The sequence below is a fragment of the Felis catus genome, chromosome E2, assembly GCF_018350175.1.
Source record: "Felis catus isolate Fca126 chromosome E2, F.catus_Fca126_mat1.0, whole genome shotgun sequence".
NCBI classification, from domain to species: domain Eukaryota; kingdom Metazoa; phylum Chordata; class Mammalia; order Carnivora; family Felidae; genus Felis; species Felis catus.
The window spans coordinates 7,232,434-7,260,203 of record NC_058382.1 but is presented as its reverse complement, the minus strand read 5'-3'; the positions used below and the strand labels follow the sequence as shown (position 1 = coordinate 7,260,203).

Genomic DNA, 27,770 nt, shown 5'->3' with positions numbered 1-27,770 from the left:
GTACGGTGGCCGTTCCCTGTCTGCCTACCGCCGCCCACCCGTTGCCCTTCCTTCATCCCACGGAGCAGGCAGACGGAAGGCGCGGCTACGCGCGTTTATTGTAAAATCTTCCATTGGTTCTCAGGCTGGGACCCCGCCAGGATTCAAACGCCCAGGGGCGGGGCCACGAGGGGCGGAGCCCGACAGCGCCTCAGTCCCTAGTGGGGGAAGCTGCCGCGCCCCTGACGTCACGGGGGTGGGATCTCTCACGGAGGAGGCGGGGTTACAAGGGGTGGGGTCCAGAGGGGGAAGCCTCATTGGGCAAAGCTCCGAGGGGAGGAGCTATCTGGTGGAGGAGCTTCCCGAGCGGAGCCCTAGGCGAAGCTGTTCCATGGGGGCGGTGCCAGCTCTCGGTGACATCATAGAAGGCGGGGCTACAGGGGCGGAGGTGTCTCCCTGTCCTTCTCGATGCTGTCGGCCAACAGGGGGCGGAGCCTGAATATGCAAAGTGCGTCTCCGCGCTGCCGAGGCCAGAGTCCGGCAATTCCCGGCTCCCCTGCGCCCACCCTTCTCTCTTGGTCCTGAGGCGCGAGAGCTCAGTTGTCCTCCATGGTCTTTCGGATCCAGTCCACGTAGTGGCATACACTGGTGTACACGGCGGGGCGACGGGGTCTGGAGCAGGGCTCGGCACCCCCAGACACCACACCTGCCAGGGTCCCTTCGCAAACCAAAGGGCCTCCAGAGTCACCCTGTGCGCGGCAGAAGAGCAATGAAACTGTTAAGCGGGTGTATTCATGATATTACCTTTCTCCCAGGAAGCCCTCCTCTCCTGACACCTTGGCGTCCAGGCGGCCAGTCCCTCCTCCCTCAGACCCAGGAGTAAAAGCTCATACCCCTCACCTCAACCCTGCACCCAGCCTTCTGGGATCCTAGTCCCCTCTTCCCTCAGGACTTAAAGTCTGTTCTTTAAGACTAGTCTCCTCTTTCTTTAGATCCTGGACTCTGGGCCCACAGTCCCCTTTAAATCCAGGAATCTTGGTCTTGGCCCCATCTTCTCCCAGGACCCAAGTGTCCCAGATCCCCACTTGCTTTCACCCAGGAAGTCTGGGGCCCAACTCCCTAATTCCCTAGGGCCCAGGAATCTGGCAAGATACCCATTCCCCACCTCCCCAGAGTGGGACTCACCTGGCAGGAACCCCGGCCCCCCTCCCAAAGGCCGGCACAGAGCATACTGTCAGAGATGTGGCCCGGATATGCCCGATGGCAGAGTTTGTGCTCCAGGATGCTGATGTTAGCACACTGTAGCGTGAGTGGGTACTGCACTGTTGGCAAAAGAGGTCAACCCATAGAGGATCAGCAGTTGTGCTCATCACACTCAGATGCCCCTCCATCCAGACCCTTCCCTAAGGAGGACCCATAGAACCACAGCATAAGACTGTCAAAGATAGAAACAAGACACAGTGACAAAAAGAAATCACAGCGTGAAAGAGAAACAGATGTTTGAGGAGAGGGAGAGAGCCAGAGAAACAGAGTCAGAGAGTCAAGAACCAAGAAGAGATACAGGATACACAGAAAAGCAGAGACCATACCAGGAGATAGACCTCTTAAGGGGAAAGAGATTCTCAGGAAGCAATGAAGAAAGAGAGGGAAAGAGGCCCAGAAATGCCAAGGACAGTGAGATAAAGGGAGGAGGTATTTATGGTCATTGGAAGAGAGATAAAGACTTAAAAGATACTAGATACAGACAGGGAGACACAGCATGTATAATATAGATATCCATATCCATATACCCATGTATATGGATATTGACAGGCAAATAGAAGTGGGTGGAGGGGACTGTGCAGCCACAGCAGCCACTGGGGGCACTGTAGTGAACCAGAGAACCCACATCTGGTCTGAAGGGGGCAGCCTCCACCGATTCTGCCCAATGGCCGCTATTTAGGGAATGTGGCTCCAACGTTGCCAGTTCTTTGAATTTTTCCAGCAAACGCAGAAATTTGGCTTTTGTGTAAAATCTCCCAGGCTTTAGTTGTTGGCAGCAACAAATTCAGACTGTTTTTTCCAGGCACTCTGAAAACTGATGCGAGGAAGCTAAATATGGCTAATGGGTTGCTGATCGGTGACTCTGAGAGAGTCACTCTGTACAACTCATTTCCATTCCAAGATGCACGTATTTTCACATTTAAACATCTCCAACATCCAGGAAGGGTCTTCCAGCAAATGGTGTCATACAAGGATTAATGGGACCTTTTTTCCCCCCTGTTCTTAGTGGTTGTAAAATAATGATGCACCTTCAATTTATAGCGTCTTAAATTTTTTTCCCTATCTATCAGATGAAAAGGCAGAGACAGAGAAACAGAGGGGATTCAGACCGTCAGCGTGAGACACAAGGGATTGAGTTGTGAGCAACACTGTACCCTTAGGACTGGACACGGCTCCCCAGCCTGAGATGAGGCACTGGGTGCCTGGGGAGACGCAGGTCTGGCTGAGGTTGAGGGGCTGCACAGCAGGGCCCAGATGTGCCTTCCTGGGCAGACGGATCAGCATGATGTCATCATTATGGTCATGGGCTCTGAGGTCCTTGTTGAACCCAGGGTGGGGGAAGAAGTCCGTGACCCGGAACAGTTGCTCTGGACCCTCCCATCTCCAGAGGTGGTGCTCCCCAAGGCGGACCCACAGATACCTGTTGGGACAGGCCTCAGAGGTCAAGCTGGGTGTCCACCAAGCTTGGGTGCTCCACAAGCCACACACTGTCCCTGGGCCCCCATCATCTCTGTACGACCCAGAGTGCTGTGTGATTTTAGGCAAGGCATACACCCTCTCTGGGCCCCAGCTCCTCACTCCATCCTTTCATCTGCCTCTACCTTTGTAGCTCTCCCCCCAAAACTCACACCCCTCCCAAGTCCCGTACCAAGTGAGTCGCCTTCCTTCCTGCCCCACCTGGAGCCTTAAAGGTGACCTGGGTCCCCTGGAAGTGTGTAGGCACATGGAGTCTCCACCTACCATACAACAACAGCCCCACCTCCTGCCCCCACAGGTCTGGTGGCTTTTGCGGGGAGTGGCTCTGTGTGTGTGTTGGTGTGTGTGTGTATGCATGGAAGGGGATGGGAAATGGAAAATCCCCAAGTTAGGGGTCATCCATGAACTCAGGGTTTTCCTGTAGCCGTATCCCTTACCCTCCATGTGTGTCTTCCTGAGGCCTACCCTCAAGCTCTCTCACTGCAAGCCCAGTCCACGTCCCAGGACAGCTGGGGACTATCTGGGAGTATATGTGTCCATTCCTCAGCCTCTGACCTCTGTTCCTTAGGGAACAGGCTTCTGATTGAGAATTCAGGATTTAAGGAGTATGAGGTGTTAGCTCTATCTTTGACTCTCTGTCACCTTGTTGCCTTGGTTCCATATCTGGGAAATCAATCCCCCCCAACTCGTCCTCATGCCTAAATCTTTTCTACCTCCATATCTCTGCTTCTCTCCTTGGTCTTTGGGACTGAAATCTGAGCATTGTTCTCCTAGCCTGAAGCACAGACCTGAGCCGAAAGAGACCCTATCGTGGAGCAATGACTGATGGGAAATTCCCACACAACATTCTATACCAACCCCATGTGCTTCATTCCTGGAGGGAAGAATATTGGAACAAGGTGAATGACTCCTTTCCAGAGATAATACAGAAAAGATTACTGAATCATTTAGATTCTCGTACTCTGGGCATTAGAATGCCCAGAATCTAAATTCTAGAATTCTAAGATTCTAACATGTTAGGAATTCACAATTCTAGAATTCTATGTTCTAGAATGTTATGAATTCAATGTTCTAACATTCTAGATTTCTCTGGATCAAAAAGTCTGAGGGGGGGTGTTAAATTACCTGAGTGAAATCAGGAACTGAAAGAGCCTAGAATTCTAGTATCCTGGGACTATAAGATGAATTTCATCACTCTAGAATTCTATAAATCAATGGTTTTCGAAATTCAGGAAGCTAAGGTTCAAATAGTTTGAGGCTCTAGAATTCTCTGAATTAAAACCTGGGGGATTTTAAGAATCTGGAATGATAGCATTCTGGGATGTTTAATTCACCAGATTCTAGACAGTCATGAATAGAAGTTTCTAGAATTCTACTGATGCAAGATTCTAGGATTCTGCAAGTCTTACTATTCTAGTATACTCTGAATACAATATTCTAGGACCATGAACTTCTATATTCAATGAACCTACCTAGAAATTGAATCTAAGATTCTAGAGTTGTGCTATCCTATACAACTATTGAGCACTTGAAATGTGGCTCATCTGAACTGAGAGGTGCTGTATGTGTAAAACGTACATCTGACTTCAAAGGCGTAGTATTAAAAAAAAAAGACTAAACAGTCATTCATAAACATTTAAAAGTGGATTGCAAATTGAAATAATATTTTGAGTGTTTCAAAGCAAATCTATTAACATTAATGTTAATCATTTCTTTTTCACTCTTGTAATACATGTACTAGAAAATGTAAACTTACCAGTGTGGCTGGAGTGATTATATCCTCTGGGGGTAGAGCCGGATTCCTAAGTTTCTACCACTCTATGAATCTCTGATTCTAGAATTCACTGAATTTCATGGATCTGAGATTTCAGGAGCTCAAGACTCTGGATTTTTCTGGGTCAGAGTCCAGGCTTTTAAGAGTTTCAAATTTTAGACTCCAATAATTAGATTACTTGGGACTCTAGAATTTGGAGAGTCAATTCTAACAGTTGAGCTTTTGGGAAAAGAAATGAAGGCTAAATCCTTCCTGCCCACAGCTCCCTCCCTCCCTCCGAAGGCCCCTTGACCCCACCCCCACCCTTTCCTTATCCTCTCCCCCCCCCCCCCCCCCCCCCCCCCCCCCCGCCCGTCGACACATAGTGGTGCCCGGGTCACTCACCGCTTGCGGCAGTGGGCAGCTGTGAGCAGCCAGCGGTCACTGATGAGGGAAGCCCCACAGAAGAGGCGGGTGAGGAAGAAGAGCCCAGCCTGCCAGGGCTGCGAGTTGGGGCGGCATTCCTCAGCCCCGATTGCTCGGGTATCTGCCCCGCCGTGCCCTGGGGTGGGGTGGAGGCAGAGGGGTAAATGACAATCACGGTGGGAGGGCTGGGGGAGACCTGGGAGATACCTAACAGGAAGGGGAAGGGCAAGCGTGGGGGGGGGGGGTAGAGAGTGGGGGAGGGGTTGAGGGGTCTCTCAGGGGGCCGTGGGCACAGGCAGCAAGATGGACAGCAGGAGCCTCACCTGTCAGGAGAGAAAGCAGAGCACAGACGAGTCCCAGCCTCATGACCTCGGGGTGCCTGGGTCTTGAGCATGCGTTGGGGTGCTGGGTGCTTCTTTAAGGTAAGCCATGCCATCTCCTTCCTCCTCTCTGGGGCCGCCCCTGTGATTAATCTGGGTTGAGAAATGTCCCAGGAGGAGGGGGAAGCCCTGGAGCCTTGACTGGGGGCCTTGGGAATGGAGGTGATGCAGGAGACCCCCCCCCCTGCAGGGCTTGGTGGAATGAGGGAGGGGCCCTGGGATCTCCAGAGAGGGGAACCCTCATTCCCATGATCTGGGGATGTGGGACCTGGATACAGGATATCCTGTGATCTGGAGGAGGAAGAGGGATAGGAAGATGATTCCTAAGGCTGGGTCCTGAGGTGGAAGCAAATTTATCTTGAATGAAGCTTGTGGTGAGCTGTGACCAGTGTCCTGGGCAGGAGGACGCCCTTCCAGAAAGCAGGCTGAGGCTGGGAGAAAGAACAGAGACTTGCTAGGAAGGAGGCAGGCAGGATGGGGCAAGGCAGGGAAAGGGAGAGAAAGAATTAGAGAGAAGGACAGAGATAGAAGGATCAGGGGTGAGAGAAGGAGAGAAAGGAAGATACAGACTGAGCAAAGCAGAGACCACAAGCAGCCATACACATGTGCATGCCCTACCCTGAGCATCCAGGCCCCTCCCCGCAAGAACAAAGCTCTCTCCTAGAAGGTTGAGGAAATATGGTCCCAACTGGATTAACCCACTCTTGTCATAAACTACCCCATCCCCTTCATATCGCTACCCACCAAGGACCCACATGCCCAACATACCTGGAACTTAAGTGCTTTCCTTTTCTCCTAATACCACCAGATCTTGGCCAAGTCCTGAGAACATTGCCCGTTTGTTTTTTTTTTTTTTTAATCTCTTCTCCTCCATTGCCCTTCCCATCTGCCCATCCTACCTGCCTCGATCCCCATCCCTCCTCCTCATCAGGTGGACAGCCCCTGCAGGGCCAAGCCCAGATGTGACTCATCTGTGTGTCCCCAGCATCACCCTTTCAGGGCTGCGCTCTTCTTGGGAGGCCTCAGGAGATGTTAATTAAAGGAGTGAATGTCTTTCTCTATATTCTTTTCCTGGTAAACTCCTACTCATCCTTCAAGACTCAGCCTAAATGCCCCCTCCTCCAGGAAGTCTTCTGTGATTTCTCAAGGAAGAGTACATCTTTTCCTCCCCTGGGCACTCACAGACTCCTCCACTTTCTGTTGCTGTAAGCCTGATTATCACTCTGGGGCTGGGCTCCTCTTGAATGTGTACTTGATACAATGCTTTACAGCATGGACTCAGGGGTGCCAGTTGATTAAACATCCGACTTGAGCTCAGGTCATGATCTCACAGTTCAAGGGTTTGAGCCCCACATCGGGCTTTGTGCTGACAGCTCAGAACCTGGAGCCTGCTTCGGATTCTGGCTCCCTCTCTCTGCCCCTCCCCCACTCACACTATATATGTCTCTCTCTCTCTCTCTCAAAAAATAAATAAACATTAAAAAAATTTTTTTTAGAGCATGGACTCTGGAAGTGGACCACCAGGGTCCAAATCTCAATGCTGGCCATTATTAGGTATGTGACCTTGGGCAAGTCACTGGACCTCTTTCAGCTGGCCCATCTATTAAGAAGTAATAACAATTCAGGTCGCGGGGTGACTGAGCAAATTAACCCATCTGAAGTCTTACAACAGTGCTGGGCACATGGTAAGCATTCAACAAATATAACATGTTTATCCATCTCCCGTAGAGACCCATGCTGCCCCCATTACAATACATGTCACTCGTGGTTGTTGGGTGTCTTACTCTGTCTCCAGAAAGGGAGGTCCATCTTTTTTTTTTTAATTTTTTTTAACGTTTATTTATTTTTGAGACAGAGAGAGACAGAGCATGAATGGGGGAGGGGCAGAGAGAGAGGGAGACACAGAATCGGAAGCAGGCTCCAGGCTCTGAGCCATCAGCCCACAGCCCGACGCGGGGCTCGAACTCATGGACCGCGAGATCGTGACCTGAGCTGAAGTCGGACGTTTAACCGACTGAGCCACCCAGGCGCCCCGGGAGGTCCATCTTTGAGACCAGAGACTGAATAGCCACTCTGTGCTAGGTGCCATTCTAACTGCTATTGATAACATCTTTTTTTTTTTTTAATTTTTTTTAACGCTTATTTATTCCTGAGACAGAGAGAGACAGAGCATGAACGGGGGAGGGGCAGAGAGAGAGGGAGACAGAATTGGAAGCAGGCTCCAGGCTCTGAGCCATCAGCCCAGAGCCCGACGCGGGGCTCGAACTCACGGACCACGAGATCGTGACCTGAGCTGAAGTCGGCCACTTAACTGACTGAGCCACCCAGGCGCCCCTGCTATTGATAACATCTTGACAGCTCCCTTCATTGACTGTCCTGGCAGGTAAGCATTTCGTGTATATTATCTCATTTAACTCTCACAGGAGTCTATCCTATCTCTATTCCACAGAGGGGAAAATTGAAGTAGAGAGAGCATTCAAGCAATTTTCTCAAGGTCACAAAGTGACAGAAATGCATTTCCTTCTCTACCTGGTACATTCCTACTTATCCTTTTAAACCCCATGCAAATGTCCCCTGATCTGAGAAGACCTCCCTGTCTCCTCAGAAAGAGTCCTTGGCCTCTCCTCAGGGCACCCTGTGCCCCCTTCTGTTGCAGCGCTGGCCAGTTTTTGTCATTCATTCAACAATGTATGGAGTGGTTTCTGTGTGCCAGGCACTGTGCTGGGTGCTTAAGAAAATCACAGAGAATAAATCCGAGTCCCTGCTTTCAAGGACTGAGTTGAGGGAGACAGGGGACAGACAGATCATTAAGCAGTAAACAAATAAATGAGGTCGTTTCAGCTCTAACAAGTGTTGCAAAAATAAATAAATAAATAAATAAATAAGTAAACCGAGCAATGGATTGTTGTTCAGGTAAGGGCAGGAGACCCCTATAGCCAGGGCAATCCTGGAAGTCTTCTTTGAAGAGGTGACCTTTGAGTAGAAACCTGAATGACAAGAATGGAAGTCTTGCCTGGCTCCCTGACCTGACTAGCAGCTCCTTGAGGGAGAGCTCAGGCTGATTCACCTCCAGGACCTGGAGTAGGACACAGCTCAAGAAACACTTGTACTGTGATGATTACAGGAATGGGTGATTTGCCTTTAAAAATGAATCGAGGAGCGCCTGGGAGGCTCAGTCGGTTGGGTGTCCGACTTCAGCTCAGGTCGTGATCTCACAGATCTTGAGTTCAGGCCCCGCGTCGGGCTCTGTGCTGACAGCTCGGAGCCCGGAGCCTGCTTCGGATTCTGTGTCTCCTCCTCTCTCTGCCCCTCCCCCGCTCACACTCTGTCTGTCTCTCCGTCTCTCAAAAATAAATAGACATTAAACAAATTTTTCTCAGTGAATCAAGTTTTCAAGTTCCCACCTACTTTGTTTCTGATTCTTGCATGACAAACTCCGCTGATATGCCTGATTGGCGTTTCCTGGGTGTGCTAATGGGGGTGGAGGAAGGAAGCTGGAGAGGCTCAGGGCTGGAAACTGTGAGCCAGGCTTCTGTGGGCTCTGTGAGCGCAAGGACCGTGTGGTTGGCGTCGCCACTATGCTCCCAGTGCCCAGCATCAGGCTTGCCATATAATAGGTGCTCAATAAATTGGTGTTTGAAAGGGCAAACAAGAACAGGCTGGCTGGGAAAGTTCTGCTGTGCAGATGTTCAGCTGATGTAATTAATATCTCCAGAGTCCAGGCTAAGTGGAGACACCTCTGCCTGGATTCTGTGTGTAATACCCTCCAGCAGAGAAATATTTACATGGAGATACTTTCAGGGAGAGGAAAAGAACTCTTCTCCTTCCAAAGTTTCGGGGTGAAATTTCAAAGCCCATTTGGAGTGGGTTGGGCACGGAGGCAGACTGGGGGCTGTGGGTGTTGGATCGGAGGGTGAGAACGGAGATACAGAGTGGAGCTGGGACTGGAGCTTGTGGTTGGTGAGGGAATGGAGACGGATCTAACCAAGAACTTTCCCCTAAATCTCAGAGGGCTTCTTTATGTCAACTTAGCAACTGAGGTGGGGAGAGTTCCTCTGATCTTAGAGGCTGGGATGGGTCCAGGGTAAGGTCCCTTGGGTTCCCGTGGCCCCAGGAAGGCAGAGAAGGTACCAGATGACTCAGAGGTGGCCCAGCTCCTGCTGGCACAGGAGGGACTGGTGTCAGGCGGACCCAGATGTGGCAAACAGTGGGAGGGAGGGAGGAAGTGGTTAAGGGGTGCTTCGTGGAACTTGAGAGGAGGGTGGGGAATGTGATTCTCCCATCAACCCTGAGGGCTGGGGATGGTGAGGGGGAGCTTTGGATTGGGGGCTACTCCTGTGCTCTTCTCCCCGGGACACAGAGCGACATACGTTCTCACCAGGACCTGTTGGCAGGTCACGACAACAGGTAACATTTAGTCAGGGCTCACCACCCACTGTGTTAATGCTTTACTGATAATTACCATAGCAACCTACACACTCATGTTATATCATAGTCTCCTCACAGTGGGAATATGAGGTAGGCACTTCATTGTCCTCATTTTCCAGGTGAGGAAATAGAGGCCCAGAGAGGGTGCTTAGCTTGCCTGAGGTCACACAGCAGGGAGTGGTAGAGGAAGCCTGGTTTGGTGAGTGACAACCCCTCTCAGAGATGGGGTGACCACCAGCTTCCTTGTTTCTCTCAAATTAAAAAAAAAACAAAAAACAAAAAACTTTGCCATCGCTTTTGGCAGTTTGACTCCAAAGCGGGCAGAGAGCAGCAGTGGGCGGGGGGTGGGGTGGGGTGGTTAAGGGAGGAGGAGAGACATCAGCAGGTGTGGATGGGCAGCGGAGGTTCGAGCGGGGCAGGGGAGGAGCCCAGCCCCCGCAACTGCCCAGGAAGGGAGAAGAGGCAGCTGGTAGAGGCTCCGGGCCTGGGGGTCAGTTGGAGCGTAGGGTTTTCTCTATCCAAGAGGTGTACTTGCAGATTTGAGTGTAGACAGCTGGATGCTGAGCAGAGCCGCAGGGGTAAATGCCCCATGAAAGGATGCCCTGCAGGGTCTCGTCACAGACCAGAGGGCCACCAGAGTCACTCTGGGGGTGGGGGGAGGAGAGATCAAATAAATGCACCAATTCAAAGGCTGCCACTTGGGGATCTGGGGGTTGGGTAGGGTCGGAGTTGTGTTTGGATAAAGACGAGGTTGGTGGGGCGCCTGGGTGGCTCAGTTGGTTGACTGTCTGACTGGCTCAGGTCGCGATCTCATGGTTCATGAGTTCGAGCCCAGCATCAGGGTCCGCACTGTCAGTGCAGAGCCCACTTTGGAACCTCTGTCCCGCCCCCTGCCCCTCCCCCATGCTCTCTCTCAAAAATAAATAAAACATTTTTTTAAAAAAGATGAGGTGGGTTAAGTATGAGCTGGGGTTGGGATGGGGCCGGACTAGGGGTTGTGGACATTGGATGGGGGGGGGGAGCGAGAGTGGAGATGGGGTAGAGCTGGGGCTGTAGCTTGTGATGAGGTGGGGGGAGGTAGACATGGGCCAACAGAGAGGGATGGGGTGGGGGTCTAGGCTTGCGGATGGCAATGCTGTTGAGGACGGGGTCAGAAGTCGGTAGGGCCGGGCGCCAGCAGATGGACCCAAGGAGGTAGAGTCGGACGTGGGGTGGGGATGGAGGTTGGGGTAGGGATGGGCTCATGTTGGACCCGGGGATGACACTGGGGTAGGGATGGGATCATGTTGGACACGGGGTATAGGGTTGGGGACAAGGATGGGGCGTTCCGATTCCCCATAACCCTATCCTAGCTCCCATGAGTGAGACCCTCCCCGGCCAGTTCCTACCTGGCAGGGGTCCTGACCCTGGTCCAGTCCTGCACACATCATGTTGTTGGTGACCACACCAGGGTAGAAGACCTCGCATTCTTTAGGGCTCAGGACAGTGACCCTGGAGCAACTCAGGCCCTTGTTGTACTTCACTGACAGGAGAAAATAGGAGGTGATACTGTGGCCAGACGTCCAGTCCTCCAGGACCCAGGAGTCCAGATACCCAGACGGTTCCCATCCCAGACCCCAGGCCTCCAGCCCCTCCTTCCCCAGACCCAGGGTCCCACCCCCCCAACCCCCTCCCCCCTCAGACCCAGGAGTCCTGGCCCTCAGTTCCTCTTCCCCAAGATACAGGCTTCAGGGTGCTCAGCTCTTGCCTCTTCGGGTGGCCGTGGTGCCCCAGCCAGCCACCTGGCACTGGTCTCCCGGCTGGGCACAGCGGTAGGGCAGGCGCAGGGTCTGGACGCGAGGCCCCAGCACAGCCGGCCTGACCAGCTTCAGCAGCATGAGGTCATGCTCATCTGTCCGCCGCGGCAGGATGGGGCCCAAGCCATGCTGGTACTTGGGGTGGACGATGGGGCGGGTGGTCCTGCGGAGCTGCTCGCCCTGGATAAGCAGCAGGTGGTCGTCCCCAACGCGAGCCCACAGAGGCCTGGGGAGGGAAGAGCCATGTGAAGGTAAAGCCTTTGTAGGGACGGGGACAAGACTCTGAGTCGGTGGGAAGGAGGGGATTGGCCCCATGGTGGGAGCCCAGACTCCTGGGTCTGAGGGAGAGAAACTGGGGGCTGGGACTCCTGGGTCTGAGGGAGGAGGAGGTGGGAGGGAGAAGGGAGCTGGTGTTCTGCAGGAATTGAGGACTGGGGGTCTACCTGGGTAAGCCTACCACTCCTGTTCTTCCTCAATGGGGACTCGTGAGGTGAACAATGTCTTTAGTTCTAAAGTCCTAACCACACCGGACCCCCGGACTTGGGTCTGTTGCATGCAACTATCCACCCTTCAGGGGAGCCCAAGGAGTATCTACTAGACAAAGGGCAGCGGACGAGCCCGAAAGCCCTGAGAAGGATCTACAGCGCCCCCTGGAGGCCACAGCCCAACCCTGCCTCACCTCCTGCAGGAAGCCCTCCAGAACTGACTCCCGCAAGGAGCTGGGAGAGGTCCATACCCTCAAGTGCCCCAGCTCTTCCCGCCGCCTCCCCGGGGCCTGCCTCCACCGCCCCTCCGTGGCTGCCCTGAGGAGTTCCCCCTACTTGTTCCCGCAGTGCGCGGCTGTGAGCACCCAACTCTTGTCCACCAGGACGCCCGCGCAGTGGAACTTGAGGCCATAGAAGAGGGAGACCTGCCAGGGCTGCGAACCGCGTGCGCACGGGGCGCCGGAGGCCACAAGGTCTAAGTCGGTGTCGTTTCTGGGGAGCAGCACCGCCTCCGCGGCTGGAGAAAGAAAAGGGGTGGAGACAGGGCAGGAGCTGGGCTTGGGGCCACAGCTGGGCCGTGCGACGGGCCTGCGGGGCCCGCAGCCAGAACCAGGGAAGCTGGGGGAGAGGACTGGAAATTGGGGGTCCTGCAGGAACCGAATGGAAGTGGCGGAGAAGGACCGCGGGAAAGGAGAAGGAGGCGGGGACAGAGCGGAGTGGAGTTGGGGAGAGCGAACAGGGAGGGTCTGGAGGGACGGGGACAGAATGCAGCGCTCGAAGCAGAGGAGGAACAGAACCCGACCCGGCCACCAGGGGGCGGGGATAGAGGAGGGCGGGCTGGAATAGCGCCGCAGAACGGTGAGAGGGCCGAGGGCCAAAAGCTGTGAGGCAAGACTTGGGAGATAATTGGGCGGAGTTAGAAGGAGCGGGGACCGAGAGGGACTGAGAGAGGGCACGGGGTTAGTCAGGGGCCGGGAAGGAAGCCGAGAGAAGGGAGGAGTAGGGATCCAGGCGCAGTGCACGGGGCGCAATCCCCCAGAGCGGAGCTCGGGGGGGACCCGGCTGACTTAGGGGCGGGCCAGCACTGGATCAGCAGGTGGGGCCTGTGGTCCCCGGAGGAGCAGAGTTGCGCGGGGGTTGGTGATGAGAGCACACTCTGCCATCTCCCCTGGTCCCTGGCACCTCCCGCCAAGCCCTGTCCCCCGCCTCACCCCAGAGTTGCGTCACGAGCAGCGGCAGCAGCAGCATTGCCCGGGCCCGGGGGCCAGAGGCGGTGGAGGGGTGGAGGTGCGGAGATCTCATGGCCGGGACCGAGGCTAGGGGGCGAGGGCGGATTAAAACGGATGCCCCGTCAGAGACCTGCACCCCACGGCGCCCGTCCGCCCGTCCTGGGCCAACCCAGCCCGCGAAGACCCGCTTAACCTGCGGCCGACGACTTCAGGGACAGGGGGACGGGCGACTCGGGCCAGAATACCAGGGATGGGCACCATTACCCTAATGACGCCCCCCGTGGCGTCCTCCAGAGCTCCCTGTGCCCGAAGGGGGAGCCATCTCAGGACCCCGGCTTCCCCGGACTGCCGGCCAAACAGCATTTGGGTTTCGCCCTCCTTCACAGGTGGCGCGACGGTCCGAGGCTCAGAGGCGCGCCCGATTGATAGGGCAATTGAGGCTCAAACAGGGCTCGTGCCCGAGACCCGAAGGTCCCCACCCATGCTCTCACAACCCGCCCCTACCAGGGTAGGGCATCCCACCTCACCTGGGAGTCGCTGGTAGGGAGGAGGGCTGGTGAGGAGGAGGGAGGAGACTCAGAAGTGCCCTAACCTTGCCGCCGCCGAGTGGGCCGCCGAATCCTCTGCCCAGGGACCCCTGGCCTGGCCTTCCCTTTTAACCCCGAAGAGCCCGGAAATTTCCCCACCCTCCCCCCAGGGGTTCACTCCCTCCCTTTCCCTCTCCCTAATTATACCGTGGGTGGGGCTGGCACCCAACCTGGGCCCCAGATTCCTGCTCTGGGAGGGGCCCAGGGAATACAGGCTCTTTCCAGGGCCCCAAACACCCTTTTTGGAGCTGGATTCCATGGGGATTCCCCAGGTCTCCTGTTCCAAGAAGTCTTCTCAGCTGGGGAGAGAGGATCCCAGGGAGCCTAAGGGTCTTGAGGAGAGCGTGGGAGAGAGGTGATTGTGAGGGAGAGGAAAATAAACAGGGAAAAGCATACCTAGCATAACAGAGAGAAGCCAGAATGCTGGCCAGGAGAGAGGGAGGCAGAGAGAAAAGACGGAAGGAAAGGGTAGGAGCCACACAGACTGAGACACAAAGAGACAGAAAGGAGGCAGAGGGGGAATGAGCCAGAGCTCAGAGCCTGAGCGATGATGCTCTGTGCTGAGTTCATCCTCACAGCCAGAACAGGGGGCTCAGCAGGTGGCCCAGTGAGTAGCGTCCCTTCCTCATGTTGGGGGGGGGGGGGATACACTGCACATCACACCCAGGTGTGGTCACGTCACATCCTGCCACCTGCGTGTCTTCAGGTGACACATAGGCCCATGAATCACAGGAGGCCAAGGCCACAGAAGAATGTCAGTATCACCTGGGTCAGCTGCTCCATCCTTTCCTTTCAGATGAGAAATGGGAGGCCCAGAGAAGGCAGTGATTCACAGGAGGTCACACAGCAAATCCACCTAACAACCAGGAGGCCCCAGTTCCAGCTCTAGGCTCTTTTTTTTTTTTAATTTTTTTTTAACGTTTATTTATTTTTGAGATAGAGACAGAGCATGAATGGGGGAGGGTCAGAGAGAGAGGGAGACCCAGAATCTGAAACAGGCTCCAGGCTCTGAGCTGTCAGCACAGAGCCTGACGTCGGGCTCGAACTCACGGACCGCGAGATCATGACCTGAGCCGAAGTCGGACGCTTAACCGACTGAGCCACCCAGGCGCCCCTGCTCTAGGCTCTTATATCTCATGCCCACGACCTCTCCTGCAAGGTGAGCAAGACGTCAAAAAAGATTCTGAGTTCTGGACCATTTATGCAGCATCTTCTCCAGTGGGAATTGAGTTAACTCTAGAGGTTGTCCAGCTCCGGGCTGTCCAATGGAACTTCTTACAACAGTGGAAATGCCCTATGTGCGATATTCCGTACAACAACCAGATGTGGCTACAAAGCATTTGATATGTGGTGAGTGTCGGTTAAGCATCTGACTCGATTTCAGCTCAGATCATGATCAGCATGGAGCCTGTTTGGAATTCTCTCTCCCTCTCTTTCTCTCTGTCCCTCCCCAGCTTGTGCACGTGTTCCACCTCTCAAAATAAATAAATACACTTAGGTAAATAAATAAATAGCCCCGTATGGTTAGTGGCTATCGTATTGGCCAGCACAGGTCTGGTGGAACTACCTAGCACGGAGGTTGGGGGAAAAAAAAACAATGATAGCTCCTTTTCTTAGGTCCTAATTATGTGCAGGCTGACTTAGCCTCGTGTGTTATTATACTTTTACGTTCATGGTTTTACAGATAAGAAAATTGAGCCTTAATTGAGTTTCACTGTGTAGTTAAGAAATCAGTTTGCTTTAAAAAAGAAAAGGAAAAAGAAAAGAGAAAAGGAAAGAAAAAAGAAGAGAAGAAAAAGAAAAAAGGAAAGGAAAGAAAGGAAAGCAAAGGAAAGGAAAGGAAAGGAAAGGAAAGGAAAGGAAAGGAAAGGAAAGGAAAGGAAAAAGAAACCACCTTGCTTTAGATTCCTTGCTCTTCCCCTTACTGGCTGTGTGACTATATGAGCAAGTGACTTGTTTCTCTGTTCCCCCAGTTTCCTCATCTGCAAAATGGGTTCAATAATAGCACTTAATCTTTGTGAAGATTAAGTTAGTTGATATGTTGAAAAGCCCTTGGACCAGGTGTGGCATATAGTAAGCACTCCAAAGATTCATTCACTCAGTAAGTATTTATTGAAACCTTGGTGAGTGCCTTTGGGGCTAGGGATACAACAGTGAACCAAACAACACTTCTCTCTCCCAGAATCACAAGTTAGTACAAGGCAGGATTGGAACCCAGGCCTCACTAATTCCGAACCCCAAGTTGATTATTAAACCACAGCATGTCTCATAGTTAAGGTGGCTGAAAAGAAAATATATAAAGATGTCCTCTCTTGGGCTTGACTATTAACAGAATGAGCCACATCACCAAATAGGGATCAGGAGTGTTGGGCTGTGATAAGTTGGTCCTGGCTAATTATCCTCCATAGTCTTCTGGATCCAGTCTACATATTTGCAGACCTTGGTATAGACACCAGGCTTTCTGGTGACAGCACATGGATCCTGGCCCCAGGAGATAATGCCTTGAAGAGACCCGTCACAGACCAGAGGGCCCCCAGAGTCACCCTGGGGAGATATGGAGAGAGAGAAACCAGTCACAAAGGGGGGGAGGGTGGCCATAGGGGAGGGGCAGGATTGGGCATGGTGTTAGCGATGGTGTTGGGATTGAGGTGGAGGTTTAGGATGGGGTTGGCAAGAGAATTGGGGATGCGGTTGGAGATATGGATAGCAATAAAGATGGGTGAGGGTTGGAAACGGATTGGAGGGGGTGGTTGGGGCTGGAGTTGGGGGTGGGAATGGGGACAGAGCTGGGGATCACACAGAGGTTAGAAATAGGAACTAGGGGTGGAGAGAGATTGAGGGTTGCAGGGAGGGGAGACTGGGTTAGGGTTGGGGATGAGATTGGGATGTAGTTGAAGAGGCAGATGAGGTGGGAGATGGGCACGGGGATGTGGCTGGAGACCCAGGCCCTGCCCCCTGACCTGGCAGGAGTCTTTGCCCTCTTCCCGAACACTGGCACACACCATGGTGTCTGTGATATTGCCGGGATAGGCGTTCTCACACTCTTCGTGCTTAATGATGGTGATGTTGGCACATCGCAAGGTATGGGGCAGGTGCACTGTGGAAACGGCATGAAGGGGTGTGGACAATGAGAGCCCCCAGTCCCCTTCCCCATGCTACAGAGCCTGCTCTGGACCCAAGGACCTTGCTCTGCCCCACCCCACACCCAGGTCCTGTCCTTGCCGCCAGCCAACTCATCTGTCTGCACTGGTAACACTACTGAGTAAATTTATGATGCCGGTTGTTCCAAATACACTCTCTCTGATCCAGCCCTGGTAGGTGGGTGGAATTATCCTCATTGTATAGAGAAGAAAACCAAGGTTCAGCGAGGTGAAGCCACTTGCCTGAGGCCCCACAACTAGCAAGTTGTGGATCTGGCAATGTGCACTATCTGTCTGACTCCAAGGCCCCGACTTTTGTCTCCCTCCTCCCCAACCCTTCCTTATCCCACCACTGACACCCCCGGGAACGCCCCTCTTGCACTCTCGTACTCTATGACTCTCCCCTCTGCAGGTTCCTCTCGTTCCCCCTGTCCCTCTGTCCTCCCACACGCCCCCTTCTGTGTCGCCCTCTGGAGCCCCTACACTGGGGGCTGGACGTCGTGCCCCAGCCAGAAATGAGGCAGCGGGTGCCAGGAGCGACACAGCGTGACGACAGCGTGAGTGGTCGCACGGCCCGGGTGATGAAGGCCGCTGTCGTCATCTTCACCAGCATGATGTCGTTGCGGTGGTCTTTGTTGGGGAGGCTGTTGTTGAAGTCTGGGTGGGGGAAGGACTCGGTGGCCGTTCGGGTCTGTTCACAGCCATCCCGCCGCTGGAGGTTGTGCTCCCCCAGGTGAACTAAGTATCGGCTGAGGTGGGAGAGATGGCGTCAGAGGTGGAAGGTCAGGAAGAGAGGCAGGGGACAGGAGGTGGGGGGACACAGAGGGGAAGGGGAAGGGTTGAGTGCAACTGAGGGAAGAAAGCAACAAAGCTCCACTCGCAACTTCATCCCCATTTCCCACCAAAGCCTCCTTCGAAACCATAACCCCACTCGGCCCCCACCCCCTTCCCAACACCTCCCGTCCTTCCGTCCTGTCTCAGCTCCGTGTCCATCTTCGATGCTCATGCCACCCCACCCGTGCCCGTCTCCGACCCCATGCCCATTCTCCCCATCCCCGAGCCCCTCTCCAACCATCTCTCCTTCTCCAGCCCCCTGCCGGCCCGCCCCAGCCCCCGCACCCACGGCTTGCGGCAGTGAGCTGCTGTCAGGAGCCATTTGGGAGCGATGAGCGTTGCCCCACAGAGCAGCCGAGTCTTCTGGAACAGAGCCACCTGCCAGGGCTGGGAATGAGGAGAGCACTCATACCCCTTGATGATCCTGGTCTCTCCCCCTACATGCCCTGGAGGGGAGTGAGGGCAAAAGAGGGGCTCAGGCAGAAGTGGGGGTGGAGAGAACAGAGAGGGGGTGGGCGGTGTGGGCCCCAGCCCTGTGTCCTGCTGGGAGGCACTGTCTGGATGGGCCAGATATTAAATGATTGAACTGCTTCCATACTGATTGGTCAGTAGGTACTGTTCTGGGCTCTTTGAGTATCTCCCCAGCTACCCTGGCCCTTCCCCTGGGACCCTCCTTGACCTCTCCCCATTTTGGCATCTAAAGGGATTATGTCTGGCCTGGCAAGGGGCATTTGGGACCTCATTATGGCTCATACACCCATTTAGATCTTCTACGGATTGTTCTGTATTTTGAGTATCAGCCCTGTCAATATCCAGACATAGAGGGCTGAGAGATCTTAAAGATTTGAGAAGGAGGCCCCTGCCCTCCCCCATTTCCCACATACCTGTTACCAGAGCAAGAATGATTAATCGCAGAATCATCATGGCCTGGAGAGGGGAAGGGCAGGCCCCAGGTTCTTCTGGGAACAAGAAGGGACAAGGGGCCAAATCACTTTATGGGGAGACTAGGGCGGGACTGGTTCATGTTGTCTCCTCCTCCCCTTCCCTGCTCTGGCTCCCCCCAGGGAGAAACAACAGGGTTTGAGGAATCCCCGAATTCTCACAGCATCCCGGCCTCCAAACCTTTAAAATAAATCTTTGAGGGGCGCATGGGTGGCTCAGTGGGTTAAGCCTCTGACTTTGGCTCAGGTCATGATCTCATGGTTCATGAGTTCGAGTCCCACATTGGGCTCTGCACTGACAGTGCAGAGCCTGCTTGGCATACTCTCTCTCTCCCTCTCTCTCTGCCCCTTCTCCCTCCCCCCACCCCGCTCTCTCAAAATAAATAATAAATAAACTTAAAAAAAATAAATCTTTGGTATCAAAGGTGGCCTTAGAGGGGACTGATATCAGCTAAAAGCTTCTAGCAGCCAAAGAGAATATGGCAATTGCTGGGAGGGGCTTTGACTTTGGGGCAAGCGATTGGCCGGCTCCGTTTTAAGTCAGCCATGGTACCTGTGAGATGCTTTGGGGTGAATGTTTTCCTTCTTGCACACCTGAGACCTGGCCAGGCCCCAGCAGCTTGGGACAGGTGAATAAAAGGAACCAGCGTCATTTAGTATCCACCGCAGGGTGATATGGGCCCGTATAGCAGGGAGCTCAGCCTGGGACTGTGTTTTAGCCTTGTCTTTCTGAATGCCTGCCCCTTTGAAGGACAGGCAGATAGAGCTGGGCTGGGCCGGTCAGGGGAGAGGCCAGTGCCCTCAGCTGCCCTGGCCAGCAGGGGGAGGGGTGGAGGCTGGACTCAGCTATCAAAGTAGGGATCAGAGACACAGAGAGAGGCAGAGAGCACCCACACAAGCCTAGAAGGGCAGAGCAGAGGGAGAAAGGGTGCGGAGGTAGAGGAGGCCAGGCACGCTGCATGGGGGGAGGGGGGGTCGGTTGTGCCCTTCCCTCCCCGACTCACAGGCTCTGGGGCTGGGGCTCTGGGTGGCCGGTGGTGGTAGTGGTGGTGTAGGCAGCTGTGGCGGTTTGGGTCAGAGGCAGGTTGGGTCAGAGCATCAGGCACCAGGCAGGTGGCAGACGCGGGGTGGCCCGGATGACTAGGCCTCCTAAGCCCTGCCTTGTTGCCCTGGGGGTGGTGTGTGTGTGTGTGTGTGTGTGTGTGCCTGCCTGCCTCTGTCACCTCTCCAAGCCCCTCTTCTCTCTGCTTTTCTCTGTTTCTCCGACTTGTCTGCATCCTTCTTCGTCAGGCTGAATCTGTCCCTCTTTGTCTCTGCCGTTTCCTGCCTCTTTGTAAATCTCTGTCATTTTTCTCTTTGCCTCTCTGGGCTTGTGCCTTTCTGTCTCTTTGTCTTTCTGTCTCTGTCTCTCTCTCAGTCTCTCCCTGCATGACTATTTTAACTATCATTCTTTGTGTCTCTCCGTCTCTGCCTCCCTATACCTCCTTCTCTCTCTCCCCCCTCCACCTCAGTTTCCCAGTCCCTCTCTCTCTCCTGTCCCTTCTCCTCCCTCCCCACAGCCCAAGCCCAGATGGGCCCCTGGCCTCCTCAGGGCCCTCCCTTCTCCATTCCAAGGAGAGGGGAAACTGGGGTGTCACAGAGGTGGGGCCACTGCCAGCCGAAGGGGCAGGCCGGGAGGGTGGGGGAGGCAGGTTGGGGCCTGTGGGAGTCGAGGCCCAGGAAAGGGAGTCAGCCCTCTGCAAGGCCTCAGCCCCTAGCATTCCTCTGGGGCTTTGTTTCTGCCACCCACCCTCCCCTCCGCTCCCCTCCGCTCCCCTCTCCTGCCTCCGCCCCTACCCCCCCAGCACCCTGTTCCCCGCCCCCCCCCTCCAAATCCAGCTGTGACACTTACTCGCTGTGTGACTTAGGTCCAATGACTTCCGACTCGGAGCCACCTCAATATCCTGTCTGCCGATCCCTCTATCTCCCGGCTGGCTCCTTATCAGTTAGATCTCCTGCTTCTGTCCTGCCTCCTCTCTCCTCTCTCCCCTAACCAGAAGTGGGGCAAGACGACCGGGTATGGGTTCTGAAGGCAGCCAGGCCTGGCCTCAAACCCCGGCTCTGCCTCTTCCTACCACAGTGACGTGAGCCAAGGGACTCCACCCCGGTGAGGCTCAGTTTCTTCATCTAGGAGATGGGGGGACAGCCCTGCCTTGGGGTGATTGGGATGAGGACTCCGGGACAGCCGAGCACAGCAGGCGCTTAGCAAGTATTTCCCATGCAGTCACCATCACCCCACACTCTCCTACCCCCAAATTCCCTTTCCATTCACTGGGGAGAAGCTCTCTTTTCACCTCCTGGACGGTGGTGAAGACAGAACCCAAGGGGTGGGCAGGACTATTTTAAGACCTAGTCTGGGTCCTCTTGCTTTCCAAGGTCACACCCCACCTTCCATCATCACAGACATAGTAAAACGAACCCACATCCCACATTAAATATAACGTGTGCTTGGGGCACCTGGGTGGCTCAGTCGGTTAAGTGTCCGACTTTGGTTCAGGTCATGATCTCACGGTTCGTGAGTTCGAGCCCCACGTCAAGCTCAGTGCTGACAGCTCAGGGCCTGGAGCCTGCTTCTGATTCTGTGTCTCCCTCCCCTCAGCTCCTCCCCTGCTCACACTCCATCTCTCTCTCAAAAATAAATAAAGATTAAAAAAAAATTTTTTTTTTAATTAAATATAACATGTGCTCAACAGCTCCAGCAAAGCCAACTTGGAATCCGCTACATGGAATAATGTTAGGTTTTATAAACGTTTAATTAAATGGTCATGAATTTTGATTTTGCAATTTTCATTTGGCATTTTTGGGCCAATAATTTTTCCCCCTTCAGGTCCTTCATGGGCACTGTTCCTAAAGTGCTGGGTGGAGAAAAAAAAAAAAAGGCCCTTATTTTTAGTGTTATAAGTAAACTTTGCTACTCCATTCCTGTGTGGCTCCTAAGGGAAAACCCTCACCCTCTGTGGTCTCTATTCCTACAGTTGTGGGTACAGGACTTGATGAACCTCCTTCTTGTGTCAACCAGCATGGGGGCATCAAACAGACAGACACATCTCCTCCTCCAGTTATATTTATTACAGGTAGTCACTCATTCCTTTCTCCCCCAACCATGGATCTTAAAAGGGCTGGCTGGAGTTGGAGTTCTGGGAAGAAACTCCCCAGAGCAAGAAGGATGGGAGCCAGAGTGATAACGGGGGGCGGTGTTGGTGCTCTGAGGCTCACTCAGTGGAGCACCCAACCTGAGGGGTGGAGGTGGAGGGAGCAGGCTAGTTGCTCCTCATGACCATCCGGATCCAGTCCACATATTTGCAAATGTTGGTGTAGACTCCTGGGATGCCTTTTTGCCCACAAGGCTCCACAGTTCCCCAGGACACCAGACCTTGAAGGACTCCTCCACACACCAGGGGTCCTCCAGAGTCACCCTGGAATACAGAAGGAGAAGGAGCACTGAATAAATAAGGAAGAAATCCTGTTCCCATTTTCTTTCTCCTGACTCCCAAATCCATTCCCAGGCCTTGAAGACAGTGGGTCCGCGCTTGGTTATCAGAGAGAAGAGCGTTACTCCGTTCCTGAGGTCAAGAGCAATGACTGACCAATAGGGAAGAGTACCCTGTTCCTAAGGGGCCAATCCCAGGGAAGGCAGGACTCCATAACACGGTGATGGGGGGGGGGGGGTGTCTCTCAAGGGGGATGGTTAGAGCTCTGGCCAATGAGTGAAGAGAGTATATTCAGTGACCAATCCCAGCGAAGGAGGTGGAAACCATAAGCGTTCTATAGAGGACAACTGGCACGGGCCCTGACCAATGAGGGAAAGAGCACAACCACCAGTGACCAATCCCAGCAAAGGAAGGCGGGAGCTATACAAGTTCTTTCAGGGACAAAGGCTCGGGAGCCCTAGCCAGCAGAGGGTGGCATCCTCCAACCTGAAGGACCCAAGAGGGCAAGGTAGTGGAATTGGAGGGCAGGAGAGTCCACCAGGCTCCTTTCCCACCTCCATCCTAGATTCTCTCACTCTCTGACCTGGGCCAGCACCAACTGGAGGATGGTATGGGGAGAGACAACCAGTTACACTCCTGAGTTCTAAATCCCTGCCCGCTCTTGGCCTTCCCCACCTTTCTTTGTCTCTTCCTGTCCGTCTCCTTATGCTCTTCCCATGTCTCCTTCTCTGTTCCCTCCTTTCCTCTGTCCTCCATCACCTAGCTCTTGCTGCTGTATCCTGCGCCTCCCCTTCTTTCTGACCACGCCTCTCTCCCCCGTCTCCCTGCTCTGTCTCCTACTTCCTGTCCCAGGGTGACCGTGCGTAGCCTGCATTCACTCACCTGGCAGGCGTCCGCCCCATCAGCGCCGCTGGCACACACCATGTTGTCCGTGATTTTCCCGGGGAACAGAGCCTGGCAGGCAGCACTGGAAACGATGGAGACATTGAGGCATTGGAGCAGGTCCGGGAATGGTTCTGGGGGTGGAAGATAGAAGCTGCATTGTTCCCCAAAGCTTCCCATTTGGGGGCCACATCCTTCCGCCAAAGGAAGCCAAATATAAGTCTATACTCTGCCCTCTTCCTGCGACTCTCCACAACAATCCTCAAACTTCTAGATTTCAGATTTATGACTTCATTTCAGAGTGACCCTTGCCCCAGTTCGACACAAGTCCCCCTCTCCTTTAACCTATGACTCTGAGTGCCATAACTCAAGACACCTTTTGTCCCTCCAACCCTAGAAACAGTGAATCCGGACTTTTCTCCTTAAATTCCCCATGCGGTGCCCTTTGACCTTCAATCTTATTATATTTAGATCCCAACTTGACCTCATGTTCCCTCTCTGTCTCCAGACCCCACATTTCTTGTCTTCTCTTAAACGTCCAAACTCAGCTCTAAACCACTGCTCCAAAGTGACTTCTGATCCTAGTTTATTTGACCCCAGACTCCATGACCCCTAACCTCTAGGGCTTTCAATCCCAGACCAGCAATCCCTGATTGAATCTCAGTTTCTAGCCTCAGATTGTGGCCAGCTTGTGCAACATCTGGATCCCATGTCCTCAACTCTACAATGACTTCTAACACCAGAGTCTCTGACCCATGACCCAAGGTCCTATTTACCCGTGCCTTTTGCTCCAGTCTGATGATCTCTGCCATCACTCTGGCCTCTAATCACATCCCTGACCTATGGCTTCTGACTCCATACCCAACCCGTTGACCACTTTGACTCCCAAGACCCCTGGTCCACCATGATCTCTGAGCCCAAACCACAATCCCCATGTTTGACCCTTGATCCATCCTTCTGTTGGGATGACTCCTGATCTCTCGTCCCCACCCCAGACTTTGCCCGTTCTGAGCCCTGACCCTGAGGCTCCCTTACTCCCTGGCTGATTGGTGATGCCCCAGCCTGAGATGTGGCATTTGGTGCCAGCTGCTGCACAGGTGGTGGGCAGGGGCAGGAGCTGGACGCTGCGGGTCAAGCGGACGGGTGTGCCCAGTCGCAGGAGCCGGAGGTCATTGTCATGGCTGTGCCCGGCTCTCTGGTAGCCGGGGTGGGTCACGGAGAAGCCGCTGCGTCGGATCTGCTCCGTCCAGTCCAGACGGCTAAGACTGTGCTCCCCCAGGCGCACCCAGTACCTGCTGGGGGGGGGGGGGTCAAGGTGGCTCAGCGGGGGGCAGTGGACCCCTGGCTCCCAGACCCTCCAGCCTTTCTCTGCTGCTTTGCACCTCAGTGTCAGTCCTCCCTCCCTCACACGCTTGTTCTGTCTCTCTGTCTCTCGTCTCTATCACTATCTTTCCATTTCCTGCATTTGCCTACTTCTCCTCCCCGAGTCCCTGCATCTCTGTCCCTTTCTGAGTCTCTTAGCCAGGGCAAGCACATCCATCCTTCATGCTCGCTGCTCTGTTCCCACCACCTAGAGGCCGCCTGGGCTGTTAGCACTGTCAGCTGAAGGAACGCGTGAGTAATGAGTGGACTCTCTCTGTTCTCTCCCTAATCAATCTGCCTCTTCGTGTTTGAAAGTTCCCTTTTGAAAAAACCTCAGAGCTTCAGACCTAGAAAGTCCAATCTCCTCATGTCACAGATGGGACTGCTGAGACCCAGAGAAGATGCCCAGACTGGGTCAGGGAATAGCTGGGGTGGTGACAGATGTCATGTGGGAAAGAAGGGGAACACGAGGAAATGGAAGCGGGTAGATGAGCAGGTTCCAGGACCCCTCATGCCACCCACACTACCCGCCCCACCCAGCCCCACCCCAGACCCATTGTTGCAGAAGTCCTACTCTTTGTCTAACCTCAGAATCTTTTGTTGCAAGACCATTTCCTTACTCCTTGGTACCCCCATCTCCTACCCTGAGGGTTCTCCTCCCCATCACCTTTCCGCTGCCCACCCCTGGAAGAGACCACACCCAGCCAGGGGCTTACCTGCCACTACAGTGAGCAGCTGTGAGGACCCATCTGCGGCCGGTGAGGACCCCCCCACAACGCAGACTGGTGCCCTCGAACAGCCCTACTTGCCAAGGCTGTGAGTGACGGGCACACTCCTTGCCTTTAATAATCTTCTCTGTGGCCGGTTGGCTGAGCCCTGAGGACAGGGGTGTGGGCCAGAGAGATGGGGTCAGAGATCTAGAGATTGGGGCTCAGAGACAGGAAAAGAGATACAGAGATGAAGACACAGACAGGTAAGAGAGAGAGAGAGAGAGAGAGAGAGACCGTGAGAGAGAGTCAGAGACAGGGAGACAGAGACCCAGGGACAAATACAAAAAGACCCAGCGATGCCCAGAGACACAGAGAGGAAGAGAAAGAGAAAAAGACAGAGAGATGCCTAAAGATAGGAGGGAGACAGGGGCGCCTGGGTGGCTCAGTCGCTGAAGCATCCGACTCTTGGTTTTCGGCTCAGGTCATGATCTCACAGTTTCGTGAGCTGGAGCCCTGCATCGGGCTCTGTACACAGAGCCTGCTTGGGATTCTCTGTCCCCCTCTCTGTCTGCCCCTCTCCCACTTGTACTGTCTCTGTCTCTAAATCAATCAATCAATCAATCAATCTTAAAAAAAAAAGATAGGAGTGAGACAGAGACAGACAAGCACAGAGGCAGAGAGAAAAGACAGAGGCATAGTGACAGGAAGACACAGAGAAAGTATAGGTCAAAAGACAGAGGTGGCAGGGCCCCCAAGAGCTGGAGGTGAGTGGAGACATAGAGGCAGTCCCCTCCCCTCCTCAGTGCCAGACTGGGGATCAGACCTGGAGGGGGAGATCGGAGGGCCCCCTGTCAGGGAGGAAGGGCTTCCCGCCCCGCTGGGGAACTCACCAGAAACACACAGGAGCAACAGGATGCTGGAGCCCAGGGTGAGCCACCTCCAGGTCCTGGGAAACATTGGGAGAATCTCAGAGATGGCCCTTTCCCTGTCAACCTGCCCCTCTCTTTGCCCACCCCACCTGCCTGCCAGCAGCCCCAGGAGGACAGGATGCCTGCCCATCCCCCCCTCTGCCCATCTCGGGTGGGGAGCGGGGGTCACCTCATTGGGGACCACCTGCCCCCTCCTCACCTTGTCCCCCTGCTTGCTGGGGCCTCCATGTAGCTGTCACAGTTCCAGCCTGTCTGCCTCTGCTATCTGTCTGTCCACCACCTGCCTGTCCTGTCATCCACTGGCCACCCCGCCAGTCAACTCTCCCACTGTCCACCTGGCTTCTCAGCCACCTGTCATGCTGCCCCACCTGTCCCCCTCCTTCTGTCTGTCTGCCCCAGACAGGCAGCTGACACAGCTTTTAACTCTCTTTGTTCCAGCCCATGCAATTTCCGGGTTGAGGGAAGGGGACCAGGAAGACTTGGGGTGGGGCACCCTCTCTAATCCCGCAGAAAATCTTCTCAGCTAATGGCACCTAATTGAGCTTTACAACTAAATGGGGAAAGGGGGGTTGGGCCCAGAATGGCTCTAGGGGGAAAGACCCGGCCCCACTCCTTTTCCCCTTCTCTCGGACCCAGTGCCCAGACCCATGACTGAAGGTGACCTGGGAATTGGGTTCTAATCCTCATTCCTAGTGAGGAAGGCTCAGGGAGGGTGGGGCCCTCCCCCCGCCCCCTCCCTGCGGTGTGCAGGGAAGAGGCAGGAGGGTGAGTGTTTAAGAGCACAGGAGAGTGGAAGGGAGAGGCTGGGAAAGCCAGAGCTGAGAGAGCCCAGACTGAGAAGAGAAGGAAGGGATTTCGAAACAGATGATCAGAAAGAGACTGAAGAGGTTTCCAAGCTGGGTTCTGCACAGTCTGATTCTAACTGAATTTTTTAAATGCACGGTCGACCCTCTTCCCTGTGAAGCCCACTTTTCCTATCTGCATGTGGCCGATTTATCTAATTACATGAAAGTTATTTATTTATTTTTTTTCTCTTGCGTGAGGGCTTCCACTGGGAAAGAAAGGGAAACAGGGGACCGAGAGAGAGCCAGGGGCAGGACAGTTTGTGTTGGTTCATCTGAGTTTTTGCTTCACCTGTGAGGGAGGAAGGGAGGGAGAGAGAGAGAGAGACAGACACGCAGACGGGAGGAAGTTGAGAGGGAAGGTGGTCAGAGGCAGAGGAAGTGTGAGGAAACAGAAGAAGACCCTCCCCCCTTACTCCTGCCTTTCAGTCCATCACCTTCTCTCCGGTCTTGGATCTCTTTCCTTCTCTGATTTCATAATCACAAATCTTCAGCTTCTACTTTCTTTTTTTTTTAAGTTTATTAAAAAATTTTTAAATTTTATTTAGTTTGAGAGAGAGAGAGAGAGAGAGAGAGAGCATGAGCAGTGGAGGCACAGAGAGAGGGAGGGAGAGAATCCCAAGCAGGCTCTGCACTGTCAGCCCCATTGTGGGGCTTGAACCCATGAACCTCGAGATCATGACCTGAGCCGAAATCAAGAGTCACATGCTCCACCGACTGAGGCAGCCAGGCGCCCCACAAATCTTCAGCTTTTGATTTGTTTTGAGACAGATCACCTAACTGAATCCCTCTCTATTTCTGGATTTCTGGAGGGTTGGGTTTATTGAGGTGCAATTTACATGGGATAAAATTCACCCT

General features: G+C 54.0%; 4 protein-coding genes across 5 annotated transcripts; all 4 read right to left on the bottom strand.

The window, feature by feature from the left end:
• Window positions 1–79: 79 nt before the first annotated feature.
• KLK9 (kallikrein related peptidase 9) lies at window positions 80–5,332 on the bottom strand. Its single transcript, XM_045046311.1, has 5 exons — window positions 5,221–5,332; window positions 4,877–5,033; window positions 2,397–2,662; window positions 1,165–1,301; window positions 80–728 (listed from the first exon to the last, which is right to left on the bottom strand). The coding sequence occupies exons 1-5, from the start codon at window positions 5,261–5,263 to the stop codon at window positions 576–578; spliced, it is 756 nt and encodes a 251-aa protein (XP_044902246.1). The 5' UTR covers window positions 5,264–5,332; the 3' UTR covers window positions 80–575.
• Window positions 5,333–9,710: 4,378 nt separating this feature from the next.
• On the bottom strand, window positions 9,711–13,862 carry KLK10 (kallikrein related peptidase 10). The gene is made up of 6 exons (XM_003997472.6): window positions 13,743–13,862; window positions 13,198–13,302; window positions 12,323–12,503; window positions 11,453–11,727; window positions 11,094–11,227; window positions 9,711–10,349 (listed from the first exon to the last, which is right to left on the bottom strand). Exons 2-6 carry the CDS (start codon window positions 13,286–13,288, stop codon window positions 10,197–10,199), a joined length of 834 nt encoding a protein of 277 aa, XP_003997521.3. The 5' UTR covers window positions 13,289–13,302; window positions 13,743–13,862; the 3' UTR covers window positions 9,711–10,196.
• Window positions 13,863–15,891: 2,029 nt separating this feature from the next.
• KLK11 (kallikrein related peptidase 11) lies at window positions 15,892–20,824 on the bottom strand. 2 transcript variants are annotated; one of them, XM_006940939.3, is made up of 6 exons: window positions 20,609–20,822; window positions 18,661–18,735; window positions 18,066–18,222; window positions 17,426–17,691; window positions 16,763–16,899; window positions 15,892–16,346 (listed from the first exon to the last, which is right to left on the bottom strand). In XM_006940939.3, the coding sequence occupies exons 2-6, from the start codon at window positions 18,698–18,700 to the stop codon at window positions 16,194–16,196; spliced, it is 753 nt and encodes a 250-aa protein (XP_006941001.1). In that variant the 5' UTR covers window positions 18,701–18,735; window positions 20,609–20,822; the 3' UTR covers window positions 15,892–16,193. The 2 variants fall into 2 exon arrangements, with proteins under 2 accessions (XP_006941001.1, XP_019674197.1); XM_019818638.2 differs by lacking the exon at window positions 15,892–16,346 and having other exon boundaries at window positions 16,356–16,899; window positions 20,609–20,824.
• Window positions 20,825–21,804: 980 nt separating this feature from the next.
• On the bottom strand, window positions 21,805–26,507 carry KLK12 (kallikrein related peptidase 12). Its single transcript, XM_019818620.2, has 6 exons — window positions 26,270–26,507; window positions 26,032–26,087; window positions 25,148–25,307; window positions 24,105–24,364; window positions 23,070–23,203; window positions 21,805–22,172 (listed from the first exon to the last, which is right to left on the bottom strand). The coding sequence occupies exons 1-6, from the start codon at window positions 26,296–26,298 to the stop codon at window positions 22,017–22,019; spliced, it is 795 nt and encodes a 264-aa protein (XP_019674179.1). The 5' UTR covers window positions 26,299–26,507; the 3' UTR covers window positions 21,805–22,016.
• Between the last annotated feature and the right edge of the window lie 1,263 nt (window positions 26,508–27,770).